The 20,389-nt window shown below is 42.9% G+C and overlaps 1 gene segment (V, D, J or C); it reads right to left on the bottom strand.

The window, feature by feature from the left end:
* Nucleotides 1-449: 449 nt before the first annotated feature.
* The window catches only part of LOC134548935 (T cell receptor beta constant 2-like), a 29,161-nt gene continuing 9,221 nt past the window's right edge, over nt 450-20,389 (bottom strand). Inside the window, 5 exon segments of the C gene segment in view lie at nt 450-760; nt 2,319-2,425; nt 3,576-3,593; nt 3,974-4,309; nt 6,262-6,344. Coding sequence covers nt 734-760; nt 2,319-2,425; nt 3,576-3,593; nt 3,974-4,309; nt 6,262-6,344 — 571 coding nt within the window.

Below are 20,389 nucleotides of genomic sequence, written 5' to 3'. Positions count from 1 at the left end.
TGTCAGGTGACTTTTAATCTAGTCACCAAATTTTTCTTCACTACCACAGTGAGTCTGGTGCCATCCCCAAGGAAATCTCATGAAAGAAGAGAGGGAAAGAAAAAGCAGCAGCCCCCATGCCTCTCCCCAGACAGTGTCACTTCTCATCTGGCTGCTGTTGCCCTCTCTACCACCTTTGAATTATGCAGCTATTTAGGCTCAAAATCATCCCCTGGTGAGGGCAAGCCTCCAAAGGCTGCAGCCCTGCTCCACTTGTTGGTACACAGTGTAAGTACTGGATGAGTCTCTACTGTTCCCATGAGAAGCAAATTATTCCTACAGAGATTGTCAGTAAATGATCTTTAATCTGCATCCCTTATGGCATCTATTCACCATTGAAAATTGTGTGGTGGGACGTTATTACTACAGAAGACCAAATTTGAAAGCAACAAAGCACGGTTTTTCAAGGGAAAAGAAGTGAAAACTTTATTGCTGAATCAAAGAGATGAGTTCTTAGCCACTGAGCATTAAGAAGGTGCTAGTTTTAAAGATACATTACAATAAAATATAATACACTATGATATGGAAGTACCAGGGAAAGCTCAGGAGTGATTACAACACAGTGAAGAACAGGATGGCAACAGATGATTATAAAACAATTATATTCAGAAGTTCCTAGAAGCATAGACGCTTTCCTATGGAAAGGCAGAGAACTTGCTGTGTTCCTGCTGATGTGATGACAAATGCTCTTCTTTTATTCTCTAGATAATTTGGTACCAGTCTGATTGAAAACAAAATGGAATACAATCATAAAACTAAAAAATAATAATGATAACAAAACCCACAACACCAAACAATAGAAATAAACACAAGAATTGACTGGATGACCTTTTCCAAAGAGTTACCATCCATGGTCCAAGTGGTAACCAGTAAGAAATTGTTTCCCTCAAGGGTCTGTGCTGGCACCAAAAGCATTTTTTCAGCTTTCACCAGTGTGTCATTGATCGTGGGATCAAGTGCACCCTCAGCACGTTCACAGATGACACCAAGCTGTGTGGCCATTGATGTGTTTGAGGGAAGGGCTGCCATCCAGAGGGACCTGGACAGACTTTGAGAGTGGTCCCAGGTGAACCCCCACCCATCCCACCTGCGGTTCTGTGTGCAGCTCTGGGGGCCCAGCACGGGAAACTCATGGACACGTGAGAGCAGGTCCAGAGCAGACCCACCCAAAAGAGTCACAGGCCCTCAGGGCAGGCAGACAGGCTTGGAGAACAACCCATCATCACACGGGAGAAGAGAAGCCTCTGGAGAGGCCTGCCCGAGGCCTTTCAATGCCCGGCACTGGGGGACTTCTTCGACAAACAGAGATGTTTTACCAAGGCCTGCAGTGACAGCACAAAGGGCCCTGGTTCTATCTGATACAGGGGAGCTTCAGATTAAAGGAAGACATGTGTTCTGATGGGAGTGGTGAGACAATTTTCCCAAGTTTCCCAGAGAAGCTGTGGATGTGCCAGCCCTGGCAGTGTTTAAGGCCGCGTTCCATGGGGCTTTGAGCAACCTGGTCTAGTGAAAGATGTCCCTGCCCATTTCAGTGTGGGGACAGAACTAGATAACCTTTAACTGTTCTTTCTAACCTAAATCATTCTGTGATTCTGTTCCTGCAACCCAGAAAAGGACAAATCTACGCCCTCCAGTATATCCTCGCAAAAGGACCAAAAAATATAATTGAGATGGTCTTCATCCTTGCCCTCAACTCTCAACTCTACCAGCTCATTTTGCAAATACATCTCCCTGTTCTGCTTTTAAAGGGATGAGCCCCGGAGCTTCCACAGCTCTCAAATGGTGGATCTTTCAGCCACAGAAAGAACTTACAAATAAACGACACTTAGTGGCAGTTAGTTCCATTTATCCCATTTGTTCGATTGACCCCACTATTCTTTGTAAATCTTTGTAAATGATCAGATTTATCCCCCGCATCACCCTCAAGAAACCTGCTTATTATTTTCACTGCAGGCATAAGCCCCTTTGCAATGCTTAGACAAATTCATGATATATCTGATATTTCCCTTATTTACTTTCTGCGCAAGTTGTCCTTAATTCTCATCTTTTTGGTGTGTTTAAAGAGGATGCTGAGAAGGAATTTCTGTGCTAGACAGCACTGATTTTATTTGAGTTCTAGAAGACAGTAATGGAAAACCCATCACCTGGGACTTTTCAAGCCAGACTGCACAAAGCCGGGCAGAGCACCTGCAGAACAACCTCTGAGAACAGGTTTGGCCTGCCTCCACTGCTCCTTGACTAGCGAGTAAGCCCAGCCTTGCAGGGGCACTCTGACTTACCTTGGCCGTCCACACCAGACCACTCACCAGAACCGCATAGACCAAGGCTTTGCCACAGAGGATGAGGTACGTGAGCTTCAGAGAATTTCCATACCGCAAGTACGACTCTGCAAGTCAAACATCATTTGTGTATTCAGTCATCATCATCACCATCACGAGATGCTGCTCCTAATGGAGCTTTCATCAAATGAGCTCCATTTGATGGTTCCATTTCAAGGGTTCCATTTGAGCCCATGAAACCTTGAGCTAAGTGACAGAAAGGAACGAGAGCCAAATGAGTGGCTCTGTTGACACCAGGGAACCTGGGATGGGACAGAACATGGACTCAAAGAACTGAAAGAGAAAGCAAGTCTGGGAAGGACAGAGATTGGCTTCATGCTAGGAAAAGATCGAGTTGCCACACGTACTGATAAATGGGGCTGTTCATCTGAGTCCCCTGTTAGGAGCTCAAATCAGGCTGAATCCCAGGATCCAAATGTTTTATTTTGTCTCGTTTTTGTCAGTGGCCTTATGAGTGCTTGCTGCTGATGTTTCAGGAATGTTTTACAAAGCCCAGAAGAATTACTTTGCCTCTAGAAGTTCTATTCTTGTAGATTATTTACTCTTAAGTGGTTGCCATAGTCCCGAGATAAGAGCTCTGTTTTGGTGCAGCTTTAAGACACCTGAAGCATTAAAGAAGTTGTTGAAAACCAGGAGTGTGCAAATATGTACCCAAGGAGGAAAGAAATGTAATTTTGGATATGGATATCCTCCATACATGACAGCAGTGTGGAGGGGAATGTGATGTGTCTTGAGAAGTGTTCTAAGATTGACACTTAGAAATACTCAGAATATCATATCTTGAATCTTGATGTCAGAAGCGCTTGGATAAGTATGGATCATTTTTTCATGGCTGAGCAAGAATATTCCCAATGGAAGTCAGTTTCTAGGAATGGAGGGGATGATAAAGAATAGATTACAGTCTGCAGGAAGGTACCATGATTTCTTCTATTTTCAAAATGGAATCATATGGGAGAGCTGAAGCGCAAAGCTGAGCTACATACAATATGCACAAACAACCCTCCCAAAACCTTTTCTTCCTTTTTTTTTTTTTTTAATATCACATACAAATCACTTAGATGGAAAGTAGAAGCTATTCATACAGCAGATATCTCCCACACGTTGTACTTAGTGTCAGTAAAGCTGGAATTAAAATACACACTGATAATTGCCTGAGAGAAGAGGCAAAATTCTCTTTCTGTGAGGAGCCACACGTACCTTCTGTGAGTGCACAACCTGCAAGACAAAAATGAACTGAAAGTCATGTTTCTCTTCAAAGCAAACAGAATGCAGATTTTAGACGTTTCAGTTTACAAAACACTGGCTAATTCAGATGACTACACTAGGTGTTTTATGATGCTCTGCTATTTACTCTACTACAGAGATTTCTCAGTGGAAAGCCTGAAGAAACTCTAGCTGACTAATGGGAATGCAAGTCCACAGGTCCAGGAATGGGAAGAGACATATGCTAATACCTACATATTTAGGTGTGTATTTGTGCCAGAAGAACACCCTGAAGGGAAGCTATATATAGATGTGGTTCAAATCATAACATATGCTCTTTGGATTTGTGATTTCTGTCTTGTACAGCATGGTGAGAGGCTTCTTTTACTTACCAACATCACCATAGATAAATTTGTTCATTGATTGCGTTGTTCCATTCTGAAAAAAATTGGCAATGCATTCGAAGCGATTGGAAGGGTTGAACCACTCCCAGGCTGGCATCCTCAGCCGGCTGGTCAGTGAGTAGGTGCTCCCATTCCGTGTGGAGGACTCGTCTGTCCCCACCCCCTCGGTTCTTTTCACGCCGTTCACCCTCCAGACCAGAGTCAGGTGGTCAGGGTAGAAACCAGAGGCCAGGCACACCAGCGTGGCCTTGCTCTTCTGCTGGATCTCCTGCTTTGATGGGGAAAAGATGGCCACAGCTGGAGGTATGATTTTCTCATTCTTCCCTGAAACACAAAGCAACAAGGTCCAGAGCCTCCATCACTCTGTTCAATCAGATCCCCCTGAAAATGGCCCTGAGTTTGTGTTCCTCCTGAAATACCTGGCCTTTTAACAGCTGTCAGCTGGACAATTAATGTCTGTTGGACAGGAGACCCCAGAAAAGTGGAAGGATTTGGTTTCACCCGTTACACAGAAAGATAAAGGTCTGGCCACAGCATGCATGAGCACATGAATTTGTTGTATTGCCTCTGTCAGAAGAATAGCAAGCTGCCAAGAAGCTGAGCAATCAGACGGGCAGAAAAGTCCCTAGGTTTGCTGAAATGTCTGTATTTGTAATATTGCATTGATAGGTAGGAGAGACTCTTAGAAGGCACAAACATCTTCAGCAAACTGAGTTATATTCCTGGAGAGGGAGCTAAGACATGGTGGTCTTTGCTGTGTTCAGAATTATACTGTCATGGGATACCCCACTTGGCCCCCATCTAAGAGGTGACCTGGAAGGAAGGAGCTGATCCTTCTGACTGTCTGAAGTGAAGAACACCTGAGGCAGGGAGCAGGAATCTGCCAGGGACAGGTTTTTTCCTTGGGTCTTAACCAATCAATATTTAAGAACATGAAACATGTCTGTATGTAGTTTAATTTTTAGGTTATCATGGGAATGAGAAGCTCAGATCCTAGGCGACACACCCTCTTAAAATGGTGCAAGATTCTGCACACTCACAAATCAAACATTGTTCCGTGTCCTAACGTGTTTAATACCTACTTGTAAGACTAATGAGAACAGACTTCAGTCAAAAGGATGTGCAAGGCAGCCATGAGAAGTTACTCAGAAGCCAAGCAGTGACCCTAAAAGCCAGGGGCTTTTCCATATACAATATCAGAGTGCCTTTTTGACTCATCTAGCATGAGAAAGCCACGAGGTCTGTAGAATGCTGCTGGAAAAAGAAATGCAGAGAAAATTATGGAGCCAAAGAGAAAATTATTACTGTGGGTCGGGTTTTTTTGTATGAAGGCACAATGAATTGTAGATGTTCTTCCCAAAGACTCTGTCCTTTGCAGAGGAAGAGAGGTAGCAGAATTAGCAGAAATTAATACCTTGCAGAGACCTTGTCCCCTAAGCCCTTGTGTTTGCATTCAAATGATTCCTTCATTGTGACCACCAGGGCTTGCTCTGCAGAGATCCCTGGGCTGCTTCTGTATGAGCTTGTACAGACTTTAGATGACCTGGATATTAAATAGAGATAACTCCCTAGAGGGTTTAGCCCTGCTCCGCTTCCTTTCAGTGGGTGTGCAGAGCGGCTGATTGCTTCTACTTCTCCCTTTCAGCACTTGGCATTATGGACTTTTTTTTCCGTTTCTAGAGTTATTTCTGACAAATTCTTCAGCTCACAATCTTAAGGGCTAATAAGTGAAGAGATGGAAACAGATAGGAGGGCACAAAAGACTAAACCCCAAAGAATAATACCTCATTAAAAAAAGAAAAAAAGAGAGGGTGAAGGCAGTTAAAAGGGTGGCAGAAAGAATGATGAAACTACTGGATATAAAAAGACAATGAGCAGGTTAGAAATGTAATAAAGAGACTGGTAAAAGCAAGAACTGTAAGAAACATCTGATCAGCAGCCCATTTTGTGTGGTCTTTTGCACTGGTCATTTTCATTCCCAACCTCTATAATATTTCCTTGGAGAATGGGAGGAAACAAAATTATTTATTGCATTCTCCCTTCACGAAGTTCCCAGAAAAAAAAGACAAAGGCTGCAGACACAGGGATCTCAAAATCTCTGCCTGCAAATTCTACACTTCCATAATGGCACATGTAATTTTAATAAGCAACCAAGAAAGCATTAATCCTGTTCTTATGGCAGTTTGAAAAATTATCATTAATTAGCTTTAATTAAGAAGGTTCTTGTCTCCTAAACAAGTATCACATAGATCACAGAAATTCGACTTCTTACTTACCTATGACCGTAAGTTTTGTCCCACTGCCAAAGGACAATTGCTCAGTATTCACACCGTTTTGCAGGTGCAGAAAAACCTCTGCTCTACTCCCAGACCTCTAAGCCAAGCCTGTGGACTAAGCCTCCCCTCATGTGGTACCAGCAAAAAAGAAACATAAAGTACTCAGGTCCTCTAAAAAAATACGTCTGTAAGGGAACACCACCAAATGTCTGTGTCTCAACAGAAATACCCTGTCCAGAGCCCTTTTGCTTCAGGCTTAGATGAATCAGTTGTTGGAGCTTCCACCATTTCTTTAGAGGATGTTTATCTATTTATCTAGGGGTCATATTAGAATATTAGACAATATTTCCCGTATGCAGACTGAATAATTTCTCATTCTCATCTATCTAAATATCTCATTTCCTTTTTTTTTCCAACATTTTGACTATTTTTCCACTTGTAAAATAGATGGGTTTTTTTCACTTGCAAAATAATTTTTATTGTATAGCCCATTTTCCTGGGGCACTCTGCCCTTTGTAGAAGATCCTAAATATGCCCCCTTGCCCTAGAAGGCTTTCCTTGGAAGGAATTCTCTGCTTTTACTCTCAGTGCTCCCTTGGTGATAATTATTCAAGTTCACTGCATAAATGACTATGGTAAATGAGGGGTGAGTGTATTCATTTTCATCAGCTTAGCCACCTCAGATAAACTTTGGATTTCAGAAAACATGCTGATCACTGATTTTATTCCGATGGAGATTGAATTTTACCACTTGTTGTCAATTTATTCTGTAGTGGCACAACATGGTACAAATATCTGAGGCATCAACTCTTCAAATTCCAGGAGCAGCACAAGGAGAAGAAGAAATCACCATCATTTATCAGTGTCTGAGCTGCAGCATTGTTTTCCCCAGATTTGGACAGTCCAAATCCATAAATGTGGCTCAGAAAGAAACATTCCCATAGAGCCCTTTCCCTTTAAAATTAATTATATATTCTTCATCTGTGGTTTTCAGTGACTGTTTAGCACCTCTTCTGAAACGACCTCTAGCCCCAGCACAACCAGCATTATAGGGAGTAGCTACACTTTTGGGGAATTTTTGCAGGTCTTGATTCATTAGGATAAGGTTTTTTTTCTTGTCATGCACACATGATTTATCTCATTCCTTATCCTAATTCTTTCTATGGACAGCTTTTTCTTTACTGAAAATGCATTCATTCAGTTCTCCAAAATGAAAGGTGTGTCCCTACCTATAGGACCCAACTTAATCTTTTCTCTGAAGAAGACAGGATTGCAAGCACACCAGGAGAACACCATTTTAATAATGAAAGGGAGGTGAATGGTGAAATTCTCTATAGAAAAGACATGGCATTTGAAGTGAATTAGAAGAGGAAACAAAAATTTCTTACCTATTACTGTAAGTTTTGTGCCACTGCCGAATGACAGACCAGAGTTATACACAGTAGCAAAGTGATGTATCATAAGGTAAGAGAAGGGATGCTCTGCAGCTGGCTTACTATAAGCAGAAGCCTAAGAAACCATTTATGCATTTGGAATTCCAAACATCACTCAATTTCTTTCTAAAGGGATTTGATAGAAAACTAGCTTGAAATCAGTTGTATTATCTGTAGAACTAAAAAAATGTTTCCCAGATTTGTTTGATACTTTGTCTACATTTCACCCTAAGCTGGTTTTGCCAACTTTCTCCAGTCTCCATGTTACATCACTGATTTTATCTGCTATTCTCCTTTTGCACATCTCGCAAACAAGCAGACACAACCAGAGGTTGTCACTGTCTAGGAACAGAACTCCTCTACAACTAGAACTTCCCAACTGTTAGCCTTGTATTCCAAGCATTGTGATGCCATCTTTTCTGTAATTTGTGAAGTTAATAATCAAATGATACTTGCTTTGTGGTTTCATAGTCAAATGCGGGTGGTTCACCTCTGGCAGAGAACTAATACAAATCCCTTTGTTTTCCCTTCCATGGCAGGCAAGATGTCTGGAATAGTCTTTCAGGATCCCATTCATTTTGCTGATAGGTTAAAATAATCCACACAAGGAGAGCCCAGAGGAATCTGTTGACCACTCCCAGACAAACCCTTCATATCCATTAGGAAGCACTGCAATGAGACACTGGGGAGAAGCATTAGAGGCAACCTTTGTTCTCACAGGCATGAGGCAGTCAGCAGATATGAGAGGATTATTTAAGACAGAAAACCCCAACTCATTTTATGTAGTGCCTCTCTGAGATACCTGCTACATGTCAGAATTCTTTCTCTAACACTTGTATCACATTAAGAAAAAAACATTTTTTCATCTCTTGCAAACATTGGTTCCTCAGGAAAAAATTATAATTCCAGCTTTGCATGGCTGATAGGCTTTAGGTGCATCTGCAGTCAGTTCGGCTTGCTGAAAATTAATTTCAATCTCTCAGAATATCCCAGCTTGCTTCCCAGAGAGGGCAGGCTCAGTTCTCAGATGATGAAAGTAAGGCCCAGCATACAAGGTCTGTTAGGAGAAACCAAGGCAGAACACGCCTGCTCTGCTGCACAATTCTCTGCAGTTGCCTCAACACGCTTTGCCACAAGGCTCATGCATCTGTGGGTTTTTGTAAAGGCTTCCCGGGGAATGTATCATCGTGGACCCCCTGTCCCCACAATGATATAGCCTGGTACAAAAACAATCCCACCCATGACTCCACCCCCTCGTTTTGTCAACCAGGAAGGATTGCCATGAGTATTTGTGCTGGTTTCGACTGAGATCTGGAGTTAATTTCCTTCCCAGAGGCTGCTGTGGGGTTGTGCTTTGGGCTTGTTCTGCAAATACTGTTGACAAGTTGGAAATGTTTTTGTCATTGCTAAGTGGTGCTTACACAGCATTCAAGGGCTTTTCTGCTTCTCATACCACCATGCTGGCAAGGAGGCTGGTGGTGCATGGGAACTTGGGAGGAGGGACAGCAGGGCCAGCTGATCCAAGCTGATCGAAGGGATATTCCACATCCTATGGTGTCGTGCTCAGAATGAGAAAGGCACGAGAAGGAGGAAGAAGAAGGAAGAGAGAGATCTTTGGAGTGATGGTGTTTGTCTTCCCCAGTCACTGTTATGTGTGATGGGGCCCTGCCATCCTGGGAATGGCTGAACACCTGCCCCCCACAGGAAGTGGTGAATGAATTCCTTGTTTTGCTTTGCTTGTGTGCACAGTTTTAGCTTTAGCTTTTACACTGTCTTTATCTCAAGCCATGAGTGTTTCACTTGTGCTTTTCTGATCCTCTCCCCTGTCCTGCCGGTGGGGAGTGAGCAGGCAGCTGTGTGGGGCGTGATCCTGACTGGGGCTAAACCGTGACAGCACCACAGACCACATCCTTCCTTTGCCATTGCTGTTTCTGTGTGATAGTCCAAGTAGCTCTCGGTGTATGCATTATCCCTCAATTTATCATCTCAAGATTTTTTTTCCTGGACTCAAAAAGACAACATATTTTTTTCTTTCATTGGTTGTCTTGAAATGCAGTCATTTTTCACTTGGTAGTGTCATGGCAGTGTTCATGATGCTTTCCTTCTACTCTTTCTCTCTTCTGCCCCCAGGATGACAAACAAACTTCTAGCTCCCAGTTTGCAAGTTTGTGTTTGCAATGAGAGTAATTTGCTTACTACAGGCTGGTGCTTGTGCTTGTAGCTTGGTATTGCTTGAGAGCGTCCTCCCAGGGCTTGTGACTCTGCCTGTGAAAAGGCTTCATCTAGGAGAAGAGCAAGCCTTCATTTTGCAGATTGTCTGAAGGGATGGGAACTGATAAGGACAGGTAACAGGCAACATTTATCTCCTTCCATTACAAACAAGTGGTGCAGTCCTGCCTCACAAAGTGTCAGCACATAGTTACCAACCAAACCAAGTACCTGCAGTAAACGTGTTTTTCATAATGTTCTTTAATGTCTTCATCTGTCTTGATATGAAAAATAGGCTGTAAAGCACAGGACAAAATCCTTCAAAACAAGGTCATTCTACTAGGAAAATCACAAATTTTTTTTGCTTTTATTTTCAGATATCACAAAAGAAGCCATAATTTCTGATATTGCCTGTTTAGCTGGGAAGAGCTGCTAGTGTCCCAGAGAAGGGAATGAGAAACATAGACTAAGCAGTAATATGTAGGACCAAGGGATAGGACTACAGAACACACATCAGACAGGTTGTCTCGGAATGCCTCTAGGTTGTTCTCTCTTCCACAACAGTGAACGGAGTACTTCAGTCACCAATTACGTCTGTTCGTACAGAACATTTGTTTGTATATATTGAATTCTTTCAAAAAATACATTTAGGATTTTTTTTTGGCTGTAACAGCCTAAATAATAAAACTAATAGTGGGATATTATTTTCCTACCTTGGTCTTAGTCTCCCTTTGATCTCAACACTATTTATTCAGGGTATTAAGCCATTGGACTAATATTCATTTAAGATTATTCTGTCTTCATCTCTAATCTAGAGCTCCATTAGTGTCCTTACTGTCACTTACAGACTCTCTTCCATGAGGTGTCTTTCATTTAAAAAGAAGGAAGTCATGTTTCTATTAGATTTGAAGGTGTATGTGGTGCTATCAGCTCCTCAGGTCATGTTCAAAAGGCAATTTCCCAGACATGCCAGCAGAGACCAGTCTTGTCACACCTTAATGTTCCTTTGTAACCTGTCAAAAGCAAAGGACTTGCTGGCCATGAATTCAAATAAATGTGAGTAAGAAAAGAAAGGGAAGACAGAGCCTTGATTTTTATTTCCAAGTCTTTCATAGGAGGGGTTTTGGGTTTTGGAGGCTGTGCTGCATAAGATTTCACTCAAGAAAAAACAAGAAAATGTAAGGAAGAAACACTTAGGGATATATTTTCTAAAAATTATATCCTATATAGTGCGAGAATTTCACAGGAAACTAGAGATTGCATTAGTTGTACCTGTACTGCATTCTTTGGAGTTTACAGAAGAAGCAGGTACAAAGAAGCATGGCATACTCCAGAGACTTCCAGAGCTTTATAGATTTGTTTTAGAGACGCTAGGAAGCTTTCCATAAACATCCAATGCTTTTCACCACAACTCCATAAGTTTAGGCAACAGCTCTTCTTCAGGGAGTATCTGTGCACTGAAAAGATTTGATGGTGGAAGGAGGGGTCTGATTAATAATTTGTCTTTGAAGACAGAGGCTGCTGCACTGCTCTGTCTCTCTCCCCTTCAAAACATCCTGGGTCTCTTGCCCCAACTTCGACCTAGTCTTCTTTCTGCTCTTCCTCTGCTCTTCTCCTGACTGTCTCACAGTTTTCAAAGACTCCCTCTCTCTCTCAGAGAAGGTGGGGATTTTATCTTAGTGTTCAACGCCCTCGCTACACCGTGTGATCGCTCGCAGCACAGAAATACGTGGCTTCATCCTTGGATGTCACATTCTTGATTGTCATCAGAACAGAGTCACTACCTTTTCTGATTACTTCAAACTTGGCCTCACTGTAACCATCCTCGTAAGAGTTCTGAGTCCATGTACTACTGCTGACTATTAGCTTCAAACCATCTCTTGGAGGCTGCTGGTACCAGAACATGTAGGCAAGGTTACTATAATTCTGGTAGCAGGAGATGGTCAAAGAGTCTCCAGGTCTCTGAAGGAGTTTCTCAGGCCACTGTGCAATGTAGGCTCCCATCCCAACACCTGCATTAATAAGAGATGACAAGAGAGAGTGAGGAGTAGGAGTACAGCTGATGGCCAAAGGGGTCGTCTGCGTAGCATTAGCCCTGCATGGCCTGGATGAGAGCCCTGCTGCAGACCTGCTGTTGTCTCTCACCAGGTAAAAGAGCAAGCACAACAGCCAGCATGGCCCTCCAGCTCTCCCAGGACACTGTGCTCCTGCTCACTGTGAGAGAATAGTTAAGAGAGACCGGTGCCCCTCCCCTTGCCCTGATTTGTCTGTCAAGCTCGGGCAGGCAAGAGAGCAGGGACCGTCCAGCTTTCTTTGATGATACTTTCTTTGCTGAGCCACTAAAAGCAAAGCTACATTTTCACGTGGCTCCAAGGTCTGCTTTGGCCTTTCCACAAGGCAGTGTTCTCAGCTCCTGACACAAATGTGGAATTTCTCGCACACCAGCATGCTGCTGGCTGAATGCTGAGCTGTCACTCCACGCTGAGAAGGTCTGGGTGTTGGAGGTGAGACAGGAACCCGGGATGAGTGGATTCATAAATGATCTTTTGTCCCGTTTATATCCCTGGATATAACTTGGGCCATCTTTGCAGAAGGACTTCCAGCAAAAGTACACCTGTATTGTTTTGTTCTGAAGAGTTGTTCTTAGTATCTGGAACACGGCATCTCACAACTCGGAACCTCTTATTCAAAAGCAAAGATGATAGATCAAGATAGCAAAGGCACAAAAATCATGTTTACTCACATCTTAATTTCTTCTTCTTTCCAGCCAGGGATGCATATTCCCTGCTGGTTAATCTTCCTGGGAGCTCTAATTCACTTACAAAAAACATCTCCATCAGACGTTTTTTCTCAAAGCAAAAACCATAGTTAAACATGAACCTCATGAACACTCTGTTTGTTTCTACCTGCCAGATACATCCTAGCTAGCCTATTCTATATATAGAATGTATTCTATTCTATTCTATACAGTTCTCTATATAGAACCTACGCCACTCTCCATTCTTTTCTGAAAATGTAAGATTTAACATTATTATTACAATTGCTTCTTTTCTCTGTAGTGCTTTTAATGAAACACACACATTTAATTCCAGTGACCTTCAGTAATCCTGATATTGCGTCTTGCAAACAATGGGGGATACTTCTGAGGTTTTATGTTTTTTCCATTTTTTCTCTTTTCTCCATTTTTCTCTTTTCCCCTTTTTTCTCTTTTTCTCACATTTTTCTTTTTAAGGGCCTATCTGTTCACTGAAAATATAAAACAGTGGAAAGAGGAATCTGGTTAATGATCTGAACAAATCTGAGGACAAGCAGTGAGACAAGAAGGAGAGTAGCTGTTTCATGAGAAACTTCTTAGAATAGTAGCCTTTTGTGCAGATGCAATTCAGGCTGGCCAAAGAAGTACTGCATGGGAGAAAAATGTCCCTTAGAGCTGGAAGAGGGAACTGTAACCACAGAATTCACAATGGCAATGAATCTACAGATCTCTGTGGTTTGCTATTACCACTTGGAAATTGCACAGCTGTGAGCACTCAATAGCCATCTCATTAAACTGCTGTATGTTGAAGGTGACTGATAAGTTTGTTATCACAAGGCCTTAAAACTGCATTTGCCAGTCAAAACTAAAAATACTCAGGAGTTGAGAAATAGAAAGGATCCTTCCTCTGTTGTATTACCAGAGCTGAAAAGGTGGCTTGCAGTGCTTATGAAAAAGGTCTGAGCTAGGACTGTAAATGATTTTCAGGAAGAGGTAACTTTGTTGAACAGAATTAAAAACAAACAAGCAAACAAACAAAAACCCCAACATAACAACAAAAAACAAAGTGTTTGTATTCCTTCATGATTCTACCATGAACTAGTTTTCCTGAAACTTTCACAGGGCATTTGGATCAGCAATAACAGTTCAATAATTCCAGACGGCATCAGCATGAGCATGTTTTACAGAGATGATCTCTACAAAAGGTCAGAGGCTAAAGAAAAAAAGGAACTCAGTATGTCGCTGCTATATGAGAGAACGCTTTCCCAGTGCTTCCCTGCTCTTTGTCTGTAGTCTGACATGAACAGGGAGGAGATCATGGACCTGAGGATGTTCTGAAGAGCAGAGGAGTGCTCCTTGAGAGCAAAGAGTCCTGTGTTACATTTGCTGCTGAGCAGTCCCTGAAGCCAGGACAATACTGGCTAGAAAGGTGTCTCACATGCTGGGCTAGGGCTTCCCTAGCCTAGAACACTTTACTTTCTTTCTAGCACAGGTATGTTTATGTAGAGTGGTTGATCAGGAGACTCAGATTCCAGCATGAAACTGAGTGATCCGTCTTGGCACTGCAGGAGTCTTCCAGCAATGTTGGTGACGTGGAGGGTGAGGATCTTTTACAGGACATGCTCCCACCTGATTCTTGCTCCTTGCTCTCACCAGCTATTCTTATCACCTCCCATTCCTTCTTTTGCTGCGATCACACAGTGTGTGTCACTTCAGCATATCCATATCCAGCTTTGCCACATCATGGAGCAGCACAGTACATTTGCTACCTGCAAGAGCCAAGTGCTTCATATGCTGTGCCCTCCACATGAGACAATCAGTTCATGCTCAGTGGCAGGTATGCAGACTGTCAGGGCCACTGTCAGCCTAAAAACAGAACCCAAAATGCTCAGGTGTATAGCCATTTTCTTAAAAACACCTTTTGCTCTTTTACGTGCTGTTTGCCTTCCTTTGGAGAAAAGGTAAGTCTTAGGTTATGCAATAAAAACAGGAGCATGGACAAGCAGTGGCAGGTGAAGAAACCCTAATAATACCCTGCCCTCGGCTTTCCCAGGTCCATCACAGAAGAACAATTAGTTCATCAAAAGTTCATCTCTGCAAGTAACGGAGACAGAGGCACAATGGGAGGAAATTTCTGCCTTCAGCTGTTCCTCACAAGTAAGAGCAGTTCTTTGTGATTTCTTTTCTCTGCCTGTGAGGTTTTGCCCTGAAGGGATGCCTGGGTCCAGCTCAGAACTGTATGAATTCCTGTGGCAGGGAAGAAAGGGATCCTGCAATTAAGCAGCGTGTGAAGCAGGTGGATAAAATGCTGCAGTGCACACTGTTGCTTGTAAAGATGCTAAAGGACAGTTCCTTTCACAGTGGGAGGTATGCCTGGTCCCCTGGGTATGTTTTTCTCCACTGTTACTGGTCCCATCCTCCTAAGTGTATAATCAGGGGCAGAACTCCCCTCACACACAGATCAGTTTCTAATTGGGCACTTCGGTTCTGTGTGGATCATGAGTACGTGGATAAACTTTGAATTCTCTGGTTGCTTTGTACTCTTCTTCCTGGTGCTGTGGGGGTATTTGTGGGGAACTAGGGGCCTAGAACATGACTGTGCTTCTGTAGTACTAATCATCAGAAATATCTGCTGCCTTATCTAACCATACCAGCCATGCCTCAATTCTTTATGCCTTATCTGTGGGTTTGTATTTCTATTTGAGGGTCTTTGCCTTCAAAGGCAGAGGCTGCTGCACTGCTCTGTCTCTCTCCCCTTCAAAACATCCTGGGTCTCTTGCCCCAACTTCGACCTAGTCTTCTTTCTGCTCTTCCTCTGCCCCTCTCCTGACTGTCTCACAGTTTTCAAAGACTCCCTCTCTCTCTCAGAGAAGGTGGGGATTTTATCTTAGTGTTCAACGCCCTCGCTACACCGTGTGATCGCTCGCAGCACAGAAATACGTGGCTTCATCCTTGGATGTCACATTCTTGATTGTCATCAGAAAAGAGTCACTATCCTTTCTGATTACTTCAAACTTGGCCTCACTGTAACCATCCTCATAAAGGTTATGCCTCCATGAACTACTGCTGACTATTAGCTTCAAACCATCTCTTGGAGGCTGCTGGTACCAGAACATGGAGGCAAAGTTATTATAATTCTGGTAGCAGGAGATGGTCAAAGAGTCTCCAGGTCTCTGAAGGACTTTCTCGGGCCGCTGTGCAATGTAAAATGCGACCCCAACACCTGCATTAATAAGAGATGACAAGAGAGAGTGAGGAGTAGGAGTACAGCTGATGGCCAAAGGGGTCGTCTGCGTAGCATTAGCCCTGCATGGCCTGGATGAGAGCCCTGCTGCAGACCTGCTGTTGTCTCTCACCAGGTAAAAGAGCAAGCACAACAGCCAGCATGGCCCTCCAGCTCTCCCAGGACACTGTGCTCCTGCTCACTGTGAGAGAATAGTTAAGAGAGACCGGTGCCCCTCCCCTTGCCCTGATTTGTCTGTCAAGCTCGGGCAGGCAAGAGAGCAGGGACCGTCCAGCTTTCTTTGCTGAGCCACTAAAAGCAAAGCTACATTTTCACGTGGCTCCAAGGTCTGCTTTGGCCTTTCCACAAGGCAGTGTTCTCAGCTCCTGACACAAATGTGGAATTTCTCGCACACCAGCATGCTGCTGGCTGAATGCTGAGCTGTCACTCCACGCTGAGAAGGTCTGGGTGTTGGAGGTGAGACAGGAACCCGGGATGAGTGGATTCATAAATGATCTTTTGTCCCGTTTATATCCCTGGATATAACTTGGGCCATCTTTGCAGAAGGACTTCCGGCAAAAGTACACCTGTATTGTTTTGTTCTGAAGAGTTGTTCTTAGTATCTGGAACATGGCATCTCACAACTCGGAACCTCTTATTCAAAAGCAAAGATGATAGATCAAGATAGCAAAGGCACAAAAATCATGTTTACTCATATCTTAATTTCTTCTTCTTTCCAGCCAGGGATGCATATTCCCTGCTGGTTAATCTTCCTGGGAGCTCTAATTCACTTACAAAAAACATCTCCATCAGACGTTTTTTCTCAAAGCAAAAACCATAGTTAAACATGAACCTCATGAACACTCTGTTTGTTTCTACCTGCCAGATACATCCTAGCTAGCCTATTCTATATATAGAATGTATTCTATTCTATTCTATACACTTCTCTATATAGAACCTACGCCACTCTCCATTCTTTTCTGAAAATGTAAGATTTAACATTATTATTACAATTGCTTCTTTTCTCTGTAGTGCTTTTAATGAAACACACACATTTAATTCCAGTGACCTTCAGTAATCCTGATATTGTGTCTTGCAAACAATGGGGGATATTTCTGAGGTTTTCTCTGTTTCTTCATATTTTGTTATTATCCCCTCTCCTGTATTTCCTGATACTCTAGAGAGGTTTATATCTTTGCTTGGCCTCTAGACATTTATATAAAAGACATGTTCTGTCTATGATCCTGGCAAGACTGTACTTTCTTGGGACCTGAGGCTTGGTTCCTAAATCCTCCAGGATTCAGAGCAGTGGAAATCTCAAAAATTTGGTAGTGAATGTTCCCCATCTCACTTTTTAAATCGTTCTTTTTAGGGGAGTTAACAGATATTACCTGAGAAGCTATAGCTTCTTCCCAGTCAGGAATGAAAATGCATTTTATATGATATATGAAGATTTTGTATCATGTTCAGTGTCATGGACACTTTGCATCCAAGATGTTTAGCCAGTTCTGGGGTTTTCTCAGGAGAAATTATTCTTTACCTGTGCTGCCATGATGTTGAGCCAGTTTCAGTGACTTGTAAAGGAATTGCAGATGATATGGACCTTTTTGGTTTTCTAATTACCCTCCATAACTTTTACATTTTGCTTTGAATTTTCATGCCGTTTTCAAAGTCAATATATTAGTTAGCAAATAAATTTGAACAAATTTAATATAATTCCATATCCTTTTACGTTTCAATACTGATTATTCTTTCATGCATATTTTTATCTTCTCACAAGCTTTTCTTCATTTTATGGAAGGTTTATTTTGATTTTACTTGTTCTTCATTTGATTTTATTGCCATTTTTCCCTTTTACCTTACTGCTAGGATGGGACAATTTTAGACACTGCCATGGACCGTGTCAAGACAGTTCTGTAAGACACTACTGCTTTTATCAATGTCCCAAAATGCATACCTTTTGCATTAAGATAGTACAGGATTTTTAGTCTATCATGCTAAAAGCCTGTTAAAAGCCTTTTTTTCCAGTAGTAATCAGACCTTAAATCCTGAAGGGAGAAACTGTTGCACAGACTTGATGAGAAATGAAACAGGTTGTGGAGACTGTGGGAATTAATTCTAAGATTGTTCTCTGTAAGAACTCCGAGACAAAGCAAAATCATTTCAGTGCAGTTGGGCTACACCTTCTTCTTTAATCACTTACATTAGAATTTATTACTCATTCCAGGATGAAGATTTTTATTCAGATTGCCTTTTCTGTCTCAGGAAACAAAAGATGATTGCCGACTCTCCAAAGAGAGGAAGCATCTGGGAGATGTAACTCAGGACCTCTAGTGTGTCTCTTAAGAACTGCTTAATATGTTACTGCCTTTTGAAGAGTAGCTAAATTGACAACCCTTTCATTTTTCTGTTCAAAATGTCTAATTCTTTCAGTCTATTTTCTTTGAAGATTAAAGATGAAACAAGAGAAAACAAAAAAGTACCACGATAAAGACAGGTATGGTCAGTCTTCCCAAGCAAGACCCTGAACTACTGTACTTGGGGAAGAACAGATGCAGAAAAGTGGAGGAATACAGTTATAAAATGGGCCACTCACATAAAATAAAATGGATTCTGGTGAGTATGCTTGTCTGGCTATGCTTTTTACTGGCTTAGCTCAGCGTAATCCCTGTCTTACTAAGTTCCATTTCTAAGTATTTACCTGAGTGAGGAACGGTCTATTCAATGTGAATGTGTTTTGTGTCTGGACATGTAAGGGCTAGGAACTGGAGTCAGACCACAGGCACCAGCAGCTGGAGAGACCAGAGTGGGTGAACTTAAGCAGCAGACACTGGAGCAGGGCCACAGGCAAGAGAGGCCTTGTGTTCCCATGCTGGCATCTGGGGAGAGGAAGGGTGTGTGAGTATGTGATCACTAGTGAACGTGAAGCCAGACTACCTGACAAGTAAATGAGGTGACCTGGGCTTCAGGTGTGTGTCTCTAATGGCAAGAAACAGTGAGAGGTGGCAACCAGAGGGAGCAGGGGAGTCCCAGGCATTTTTTGGAGAGGGAGCTCTGTGAGAGGTGTGTGTGTGGATATAACACAGTAAGTGGGGCTGCATGACTTGAGGGCTCAGAGGTCCAAGGGCCAGCACAAGTGGTGACTGGGATGCAGTGACAGCCACTGGAGTCAGTATCTGTGGAAAGCTTGCACACTGTACTTGTGTTTACATGTATTTCCCACTATAGAACCCTTGTCTAGAACCCTGATTTCCCACTGTGAACCCCAGCCAGAGAAGGACAAAAGATGAGGCCATCAGTGCTGTGGGTGCATCTGTGTTGTTCCATGTGTTCAGCTGTGTGTACGTGTATGTATGCTTGGTATTTAGCTGTATAAATTCTGAGGAGACAATCTCATTCTTACTGCCAGCTGGGCCAGGGGGCCTGGAGCTGTGGCAACCTCCCCTCTGTCAACCCAGCCTAACAGTGAGCCTTGGGGAAAAACTGTGAGATCTCCACCCTAGGTGCAAAAGAGACCGTAGAAGAGTTACGACAATGACTGTGTCTGTCAGTCAATGGGCTGTCAATGGGCTGTCAATGGGCTTCTGTCTACTAAAATTACGAACTTTGCAGGATTTCTCCGAGATCAAAGCTGCCAAAACCTAGGACTCTGGCTGCCCTTGGAGTGCCGAACGCCTCCTCCCAAGTGACATCAGGAACTGGGGGGCAGGGTGAGTTCTGTTTCCCATGGAAAAGGGCCACAGTTCGTGTCCAGGTGGAAGAGTACCTCAGCCCTCTTCCCCCATGGAAGACGGCTGAGGTATGCTGCCCACATGGAGGAGAACTAACAGAATAAGGAAGAGATTCCTACTGAAGAGTGTTTAACATAAACTGGGAGCATTAAGTACTGGCTGAGCAGGGGTTTGTGCTGGATTTGGAAACTAATGTTATGAAACAGAGCATCAGGCAAAGGTGGTCTTCCCTGTCCCAAATGATAGAGAAAAATGCCTATTGCAATGCAAGGAAGGCACTGACAACCCATTATCAGACCTACATGTAGACTAAGTGTGTAAGGTCTGGAATAGGACTGCATCTAAGTCAGTGGTGACTGTGAGCATCAGATGTCTCTTTAGTTTTAGGGGATTTAAGGCATCTCAGGCCAGTTTCTTTCAGTAGTCTACACTAGTACAGGAAGGTTCTCCAGGGCCAATCCTTTGCAGACAATTCTTAGAGAAATCCTTCCTCCTCAGGCTTGTCATCCCCTGCCCAGTCAGACCCATGCTGCTCCTTTGCAGCGCTCACCCCCAACCAGGCCAGTCAAATTCTATTTCTAATGCAAGCAGCTTGTCTGCTTGTTTGGTGAAAGTTCCTCTTCCTCATCCATTCTATTTCACTGTGCCAGCCTTGCTGGCTACCACCTCTAAACTTCTTCCCAAGTTTTTCAGACTATCTGACTTTCCACATCACTCACTACCTTTACACTTTTTTCAGTCCTTCATTGTCTTCCTTTTTGTTTCCCAAAATCTCCAT

The sequence above is a fragment of the Prinia subflava genome, chromosome 3 (genome assembly GCF_021018805.1).
Source record: "Prinia subflava isolate CZ2003 ecotype Zambia chromosome 3, Cam_Psub_1.2, whole genome shotgun sequence".
Lineage (NCBI taxonomy): Eukaryota > Metazoa > Chordata > Aves > Passeriformes > Cisticolidae > Prinia > Prinia subflava.
This window is presented reverse-complemented; position numbering and strand designations above follow the sequence as displayed.